Source organism: Caloenas nicobarica, chromosome 3, assembly GCF_036013445.1.
Source record: "Caloenas nicobarica isolate bCalNic1 chromosome 3, bCalNic1.hap1, whole genome shotgun sequence".
Taxonomy (NCBI): Eukaryota; Metazoa; Chordata; class Aves; order Columbiformes; family Columbidae; genus Caloenas; species Caloenas nicobarica.
Window position 1 is genome coordinate 83,311,682 of NC_088247.1, and position 8,784 is coordinate 83,320,465.

At 46.1% G+C, this 8,784-nt stretch overlaps 1 protein-coding gene across 3 annotated transcripts; it reads left to right on the top strand.

The window, feature by feature from the left end:
- The first annotated feature begins 221 nt into the window (after positions 1–221).
- On the top strand, positions 222–7,804 carry ZBTB18 (zinc finger and BTB domain containing 18). Of its 3 annotated transcripts, XM_065632196.1 has the most exons (4): positions 222–486; positions 1,902–1,985; positions 4,076–4,763; positions 4,876–5,002. In XM_065632196.1, exons 2-4 carry the CDS (start codon positions 1,973–1,975, stop codon positions 4,904–4,906), a joined length of 732 nt encoding a protein of 243 aa, XP_065488268.1. In that variant the 5' UTR covers positions 222–486; positions 1,902–1,972; the 3' UTR covers positions 4,907–5,002. The 3 variants fall into 3 exon arrangements, with proteins under 3 accessions (XP_065488268.1, XP_065488266.1, XP_065488267.1); XM_065632194.1 differs by having other exon boundaries at positions 4,076–7,804; XM_065632195.1 differs by lacking the exon at positions 1,902–1,985 and having other exon boundaries at positions 4,076–7,804.
- Positions 7,805–8,784: the final 980 nt, after the last annotated feature.

Below are 8,784 nucleotides of genomic sequence, written 5' to 3' on the forward strand. Positions count from 1 at the left end.
CGGAGCGCCGCGCCGGTTGGCGGCGGCAGCGGTGCGGGCGGGCCGGGCTGTCAGTCAGGGAGCGGAGTCCGAAGTGGGGAGCGGGGAGGGGGCGAACATCTGTCTGCCGCAGCCCGGGCCCGGCTGTGCCGCCGCCGCCGTGCGTGCGCCCGTGCTGCGTGCGCCCGGCGCCCCCGCCCGCCCGCCCTCCCCCCGGCCCCCGCCCCTCCCCCGCGCCCGGCCGCCCGGCCCCGGGCTCCGCGCCGCCTCCGGCCGTCGGTGCCATGGGGAGCCGCTGAGCGCGGGGCCCGCTTCGCTCCGCCGGCTGCCCCGCTCGCTCCTCAGCTGCCGGCAGGGGGGAGGCCGGGGGGGCGGCGGCCAGCGGGCGCGGGGGGCGGGCGGGGGGAGGGCGGGAGGGGGACGAGACGCGATCCCGGAGCGGCAAGTGAGCGAAGAGGAGCCGGCGGGCGGCGGCGGGAGCGCGGGGACTTCGGGCCGCCGCGGAGTGTGAGTCCCGCTGCCCCCATCCCCACACACCCGCCGGGCCGGGGCCGGTGCGGCCCCGTGGGGCGGGCGGAGTTGGCGGCGGGTCCGGCGGGGGGTGGGCGCAGCCGGGCGGGGGGGCGGGGGCACCGGCCGCCCCGGCGCCGCTCCCGGTTACTTTTCTTTTGTTGCCGCCGTGACCCGGGGGCGGCTTTTCCTGCGCGCCGGGCAGCTGCTTCCTTTCCCGCGGGGCGGCCGCCGGCGCGCCCGGCCACGGCCCCGGGCGGGGGTGGCGCTGCCCGGCGGGAGCAGCAGGCCCCCGCGCGGCGGGGAGCGGCCGGCCCGGCCCGGGGTGTCAGGGCGGGGGCGGCGGCCCCAGTGAAAAGTTGCCGCCGCCCGGCGGGGATGGGGCGCCGGGCCCGCCGGGAACTTGCTGCGCGCCGCCGGCCCGGAGCGCCGCGCGTCCCCTCACGGCCCGGCTCGGCCCGGGGGCGGTGGCGGGCTCGGCCCCCGCCCGGCGGCGGGCAGGTGAACCGCCCAGCTTGGCAGACGCGAGTGCGGCGTGAGTGTCAGCGGGGGGGCCGGGGGGAGGCCGGCGGGGCCGCTCCCCCGGCGGTGCGAGGGGCACCGCGCTCGGCCGCGCCGACTGCCGCTCCGGTCCCTGCCGAGCGTCTGGCGGGGTGGGGGGGCGGCGGTGGGGCTGCGGGGCCGGCGCCCGGGGCCACAGCAGTCAAATAAATGACAGGCCGAACCCCCGCAGGGGAAAAGCGATTTATGAGTAAAGCTGAGCGCTTGAAATAGTGCCCCGGCCCGGTTAGCGGCTTTGCTGTGTAAATGAGCTGGAGTTTGAGTGCTCGGGATCACTTGTGCTGTCTAAGCGTTGAAACTGAAAGGACGGACGGCGAAGTGGGGAGCTGTGAGTTGAGCAAATAGGTTTGGGTAATTTATTCTTCGAACTGAACCTCTGAGCTCAGTAAAGCCGAGTCGGTGTGGATGGATTTCTCGGATAACCCCGCGGCTGGGGTATGCTGTCAGTATATAAAGTGGTCCTCTAACTTAACGCAGAAGTGTTGCTATGCTGCAGATACAGTAGAGCCCCATATGTTTAGGATTTTTTTTTTCTCCCCGTTAGAAAGTTTGAAAAAAAAAAAAAAAAAAAAGAGACTTTGAAGTATTTTGTTTATACTAACAGAAGAGAAAAGTTCTCCTAAGAAAAAGCTGGTGGCAGGAGTGTAGAGGAGTAGCATATGGCATTAAAAGGAGCACAGCTGGAGGTAGCATTTCCATCTGAACATGATGTCAGAGCAGCTGACAGCCTGCCATCCCTCAGCCTTTTATTCTAACACACAGACAGGGAGTTAGTGTGTGCAGATCTGTGTGTGGAGAAGGTATCTCATTCCTCTCTAACATCATCTCCACTTTGCATCTGTCTCTCCTAGTCTGCTTTTTTTCCACCGATCTAACAGACCTGGAGCCAGCAAGACTCAGAGGAAAGGACTTAATCAGGTTTATGTGTACTAAAGGTAGGAGTAGCAATAGATTAGATACAGCATATTTCTGTTTTGGTGTGTTGTTTATTGAATTTCAGAAAAAAAAATCACATTACTTTTCTAACCAAGTTTAGAGGTAATATATGAAATTGAGTATTAAATAGCTAAGTGGACTTAGTCAAAAGGCTTGGGTTACAGCTGAAGAGTATCAGTTCTTGGGCATGTTGTTAGCATTAACTTTAATGCATATTGCGAGAATGTCTTGGTTTGGAAGAAGGAGAGAGCAAGTTCATTTCTTCTTCATTTCGGAGACCAAAACTGTAATGGATTTAGTGGCAAGCCTAAGGAGAGTTCTGCTTTATGTTCTTTATTGCATCTTTTAAATGACTTTGGGGGGAGGGTTAGTGAAGTATACAAAAGTGTGCTTTTTTAAAAAAGGACCGTTCTGACTAAAATGTGGTTGTGGGGAAGTCTTTCATTAAACTTCATGGTTAAATATTTAGCAGCTGAGAACTGTAGCAGCATACAGCTGTAGTGCTTCTGAAAGATAAAAATCAGTTATGTGTTTAAAAACTTTTGTACCCGGGAGAATGGCTTGACTGGTTTCCTCCTTTCTTGCTTGTAGCATTCGAAATCTTTTATTTCAGCATAACAATAATTATTTGAAGGAGTTTTTGTATTTGCGACTAATTTAGAACTTGTAGATTTGAGCTGCCTGAATTGGCCAGACAGCTGTAATCGCACTCCTCTATTCTTAATCTCTTTATCTGGGCAGCAGCTGCCATATGGCCACAGTCAGCTGGATCAGATGTTTATAAGCTTCCTTCTTCGTCCCTCTCTGTCCTTTCAGCCTCCTAATTTGATCACAGCTACCTTGTGAGCTGCCCTCCAATCTTTATTTTTAGCCCTCTTAAGGATTAGGATTGATGTTGGCTGTGGGGCACTTAAAGTGATTGTATTGTAAATCTTTGTGCTTTACTCTAGCAATGGTATTTTACAGAGTATAGTAAGGGTTGTGTTGTAAGTTTTAGCACATCTTGGTTTGCGAGGGATGAGGATTTTTCAATAATATCTGCCAGCCTAGAGAGCCACGATCTGCTTAGATGGTTTGGGAGAACATTGCTATCAATCACAGAAGAATAGATTAAGACAGGCTTTTAAGAGATTTTACTTTCTATTTGAGTTTTGACTTCTCTACTTCTTCGAAGTTTATTTTTTCTTTATCATCAAGGAAGGCGAATAGAAAAACTCTTGGATAAGAACAGTACTCAGGCTACTGATTTTAAATATGCCCATATGCACACATGCTCACGTTGAATGACTTAATTTTTTTAACTTTGATACTGCAAACTCTGCCTGGTGTGGGAGGGGAGGGAAATTTCTGTCCTTCTGCATAGAGGAAGCAGTGCTCGTTGGCATTTGGTTGTTGATTTTCTTTTGTAAATTCTGCGTGTTGCCTAAAAATGTTCATGTTCTATTGTACAGTATGCAGAACCTTTAAAACCTGAAACGGCACTTATATACAAGAAGAAAACCACGCAAACTGAATTTCTAAAAACTTTGGTTTTCTGTTGATGTAAATTGACATCCATAAATAATTTTTATACTTTATGAATGTTAGACCTTCCGATTTGGGTCTATTAGCATTTCTTCATGTGCGAACATCTGCTCTTACCACAATTGGACTTTAAAAAAAAAAGGTGGATGATCTGATATTTTTTTTTCTTCCCTCTCTGTGATCTTTAATTTAAGTGTTTAAATTTATTTTTTATTATTATTTTTTGAGTCTGCCCTCCTAGGGACGCAATCTGGAGGAAGTTCCCTGAAAAAAAAAAATAACTGTTGAACAGATTTTATGAACAGCAGTGATGCTTTAAAAAAAATTACAGATGTACCTGTGCGCTTATTAGAACGGCTTATTTACCACTGAAAGGATATCGTAACTTCAGTGGCTGATCGGGAAAAGAGTTGCCATCGTATGTGCATGTTAAATAATCTTTGCGTGGTGTCAGTACCAGAATTCTGGCAATACAAATACAAGGTTTTTAGAGTAGAATAACTTGGATTCGTAAGTTTTGCGATCCCGACCTATGTTTAATTTTCAAAAATCTCGTTGTTTATAGGTTATGAAGACAGTATGGAGTTTCCTGACCACAGCAGACATTTGCTACAGTGTCTGAGTGAGCAGAGACATCAGGGTTTTCTTTGTGATTGCACTGTTCTGGTAGGAGATGCCCAGTTCCGAGCACACAGAGCTGTACTGGCTTCATGCAGCATGTATTTCCACCTCTTTTACAAGGACCAGCTGGACAAAAGGGACATTGTTCATCTGAACAGCGACATTGTTACAGCCCCAGCTTTCGCTCTCCTGCTTGAATTCATGTACGAAGGAAAGCTCCAGTTCAAAGACTTGCCCATTGAAGACGTGCTAGCAGCTGCCAGTTATCTCCACATGTATGACATTGTCAAAGTCTGCAAAAAGAAGCTGAAAGAGAAAGCAACCACGGAGGCAGACAGTACAAAAAAGGAGGAAGACGCCTCAAGTTGTTCAGACAAAGTAGAGAGCCTCTCCGACGGCAGCAGCCACATGCCAGGAGATTTGCCCAGCGATGAAGACGACGGAGAAGATGAAAAATTGAACATCCTGCCTAGCAAAAGGGACTTGGCGGCTGAGCCTGGGAACATGTGGATGAGATTGCCCTCAGACTCAGCAGGCATTCCCCAGGCTGGCGGAGAGGCAGAGACGCACGCAGCAGCAGCTGGAAAAACAGTAGCCAGCCCCTGCAGCTCAACAGAGTCTTTGTCCCAGAGGTCTGTCACCTCCGTGAGGGATTCAGCAGATGTTGACTGCGTGCTGGACCTGTCTGTCAAGTCCAGCCTTTCAGGAGTTGAAAATTTGAACAGTTCTTATTTCTCTTCGCAGGACATGCTTAGAAGCAGCCTGGTTCAGGTGAAGGTGGAAAAAGAGGCTTCCTGTGATGAGAGTGATGTTGGCACTAATGACTATGATATGGAACATAGCACTGTGAAGGAGAGTGTGAGCACTAATAACAGGGTACAGTACGAGCCGGCCCACCTGGCTCCGATGAGGGAAGATTCGGTCTTGAGGGAGCTAGACAGAGAGGACAAGGCAAGCGATGATGAAATGATAACTCCAGAGAACGAGAGAGTCCAGGTGGAAGGAAACATGGACAGCAGCCTGCTCCCTTACGTGTCAAACATTCTGAGCCCCGCTGGCCAAATTTTCATGTGTCCTCTCTGCAACAAGGTCTTTCCTAGCCCTCACATCCTGCAGATCCATTTAAGCACGCACTTTCGAGAGCAGGACGGGATCCGCAGCAAGCCTGCTACTGATGTCAATGTCCCGACCTGCTCCTTGTGTGGTAAGACTTTTTCTTGCATGTACACCTTGAAACGTCACGAGAGGACTCATTCAGGTGAAAAGCCCTACACTTGCACCCAGTGTGGGAAGAGCTTCCAGTACTCCCACAACCTGAGCCGCCACGCAGTGGTTCACACGCGGGAGAAGCCTCACGCTTGTAAGTGGTGTGAGCGCAGGTTCACGCAGTCCGGAGACCTTTACAGACACATTCGGAAGTTTCACTGTGAGTTGGTGAACTCATTGTCTGTCAAAAGCGAAGCACTGAGCTTACCTGCTGTCAGAGACTGGACCTTAGAAGATAGCTCACAAGAACTTTGGAAATAAAATTTTTATATATATAAATAATATATATATAAATCTATATAGTTGTGGTACAGTCTAAAAGCAATCTTGTTTCCTTGAACTGAAAGTTTGGCTATTAGCTTGTTTTTGCACTTTAAGGCAGCATGAATATTTCACTAATTTAGCACTCCGATAAAAATGAACTGTAGAGGTAATCCGACAAAGTAACAAATTGCGGAGCGTATTTTTCCCCTTTTTCGGAATAGAAGCCAGCGGATACTTTACTTCTAAGGAATCTCCAATTCAAAAAATTTGGACATGGCTTTATTCTCCCCAAAACACTGCGTTCTTTTAAGCTCTCAATCTTTTTCCTCTTAAAATCTGAATGTAGAAATCCTCTCCCAATTTTGTCAGTTCCTTTACATTTCTATAATTGCATGAGTCCTTTCTAGCTGTTGGAAACCTGAATGCTTTTAGACCCAAATGGAAAATTTCTGAAATGCTGGATTATCTATTTTTAAACAAGCGGTTGACTTAAAACTTATTATGGCAACTTCTGGATTTCTGACAGTTCCCACTGGAGAAAAAAAAAAAACAACACAAAAAGAAAAAAAAAAAAAGACACAACAGAAAAACATAAAACAAAAACCCTGAGAGTACACTGGGACTCTGTCTTACGTGAAGGTTTGCTTGGGATGAAAAAGGATATTGCAGCTTCAGCAGTGATGAACTGTGTGTTTAAAAAATGTGAATTACTGTTATTGTATACTGTAATTGATTACATGGGCCGGGGGGAGGTATCAAAGAACTTGGCAGGTTGTGTTGATGCTCTTAGTTGAGTCTTGAAAAGTAAATATTAACGCTACAGAAATGCATGAGTTTCAGTATATTTTTGTCTTTGTTTGCATTGTATAACTTTTAACGAGTGAGTTGAAAATTATTTAATTTCCTTAGGAAAAAAAAAAAAAGACAACACCGTTGAAAATGCCGGTGTTTCGAAGAAGAGAAATGCACTGTTTTTATTTTATCTAATTTAAATTTACTTTCCCACTGTCTTTGAGTTGAGAAGAACTTAAGCTACGAGTCGCCGATTTAGCTACGTTAACAAGGAGAAAAAAAAAAAAAAATAATGAATGTTTACAACCAGGCTTCGAGATTTGCATGTGCGGTGTGCATTCACTGACCCCAGCCCCCTCGGACTGCCCAGACCCCACGCCAGCCCCAGCTGAGGTGCGTCCATTTCCCCAGATGAGCATTGGTAGGATTCCTGCTGCACCACTCCACCACAATAGGTCGTACTTTTTTTTTTTTTTCCTTTCTTTCTTTCTTTCTTTCTTTTTTTTTTTTTTTTCTCCCCACGTTGAAAAGAGGCTGTGGACTGAAGGGAAAAAAAAAAAAAAAAAAGAGAGAAAAAAAAAAAAAAAGCCCCGGGCTGAAAGGCCTGGGCAGGCCTGAGTGACAGGGGGGCCGGGGGAGGGCAGGGGGAGGACTATGTGTATCCAAGCAGCAGAGACTGCAGCCTGACGTGTGGTTTTAATGACCAACACGCAGGTCAAAAGCATTTTGCACAGTGTTTGTTTTCCTGTCTTGCACTTACAAATAAGGTCTATGGGAGTAGCATGGAAAACGTTTGCTGTTTTTCCTTTTTTTTTCCTTTTTTTTTTTTTCCTCTGCTTTGTTTAAAATTTGATCGCCTTAACTACTGTAAACATAGCCTATTTTTGTGCTTAAGATACTGAATGGAAAACTCCATTGTGTATTGCTGGACTGTTTTGGAAATATTTGGTCAAATGTGTGTTAATTTGGCTGTAATGGCATTTAAAACAAAACAAAAAAAAAAGCTGTGAAAATGGCCTTGGAGCGTTATCTTTAGTTACTTGAATAGTTTCTAGGTTTTAAAACTACATTCTTTTCCTAAGTTAGAGAAGACAATCAGTGTCTGAGGAAAATGGACTTTCTCTTGGATTTTTTTTGTGGTCCTTGTGAGTGATTGCTTTTTTCCTTTCCTTAGTTTCACATTCTTCTTTTGTTCTAAAACTTAGACTGACATCTAGCTTTGACAATCATAGTATGTTTTATTTTCCTGAGGGGGGGAATAACTTATAATGCTGTTTAGTTTTGTACTATTGGTGTGTTGGTGAATTTTTAAACTGTGTGCTAACTGCAATAAATTATATGAACTGAGAAATCAATTCCCTTGTCTTTTTTCCCTCTTTTAAATTATAGTTACGGAGTATTTTTTATAATGTGTAACTTTATTACTTTTGTACAGACTTCTATTGCTAACTGTGTATGGAATATGTTTTCAGTATGCTTTTGAGCACTTTGTTGCTAACGTACGTATTTACATCTCACTTAACATTTAAAAAAATTAAATGCTTGTCTTTTGAAAGCATTTCTGTGTGTGTAGCTCTTGATCATTCTGTAGAGGGAATTTAAAAATTTTTTTTAAAATTTTTTCTTCTTCCCCGAAGACTTTTGCAGAAGCAATCTTCAGTTTCAGAGATTTTGCTACCATGCAGATAACTGTACAGACACGCAATTCTTTTTCTGGGCTTAACTTCACCCCAAGGAGCTCTTTTGGGCTCATTCCTTTGTATTCAGTCCTTGTCAGAACATCAGAGCAGAAGGCAACAACTTAACCTGGCGCACTGGCCGGGTACTGACTGGCCAACGTTACAGCACAAGCAGGCAGTCAAAATGTCCAAATAGCAGCAACATATCAAAACCATGGGGATTACAGAGGGAAGATAAAATAATCCTAAATCTGTTTGAGGATTTCTTTTATTTATTTATTTTAAGAAATGTTTATCCTGTAAATAAAAATAAGAGAAAGCGTAGCAAAACCCTTGAAAAAGACCTGGTTTAGATGCCTGTTGCAGGATATACCCAGAATTCTTGTCTGAGGCCGCTCCATGCTGGGAAGGAGACCAGCGCCGCAGAGCCCAATGGTGATAGGAAAGTAGAGCAAAATTAGAAGTTTGGAACGGAGACAGAAGGACCAATTTGAAGGGGGGAAAAAAAGAAATCTTAATTGAAACATTTCATTACATTTGTCATCTGCCTAGGTACACCTGAAGTTGTGCCTCAAGTGAATCTTGGTGCCTAACGCTATTCTGCTTATCTTCCTGCATCTACAGTAATTTGTACTTAGCTACAATGATCTTT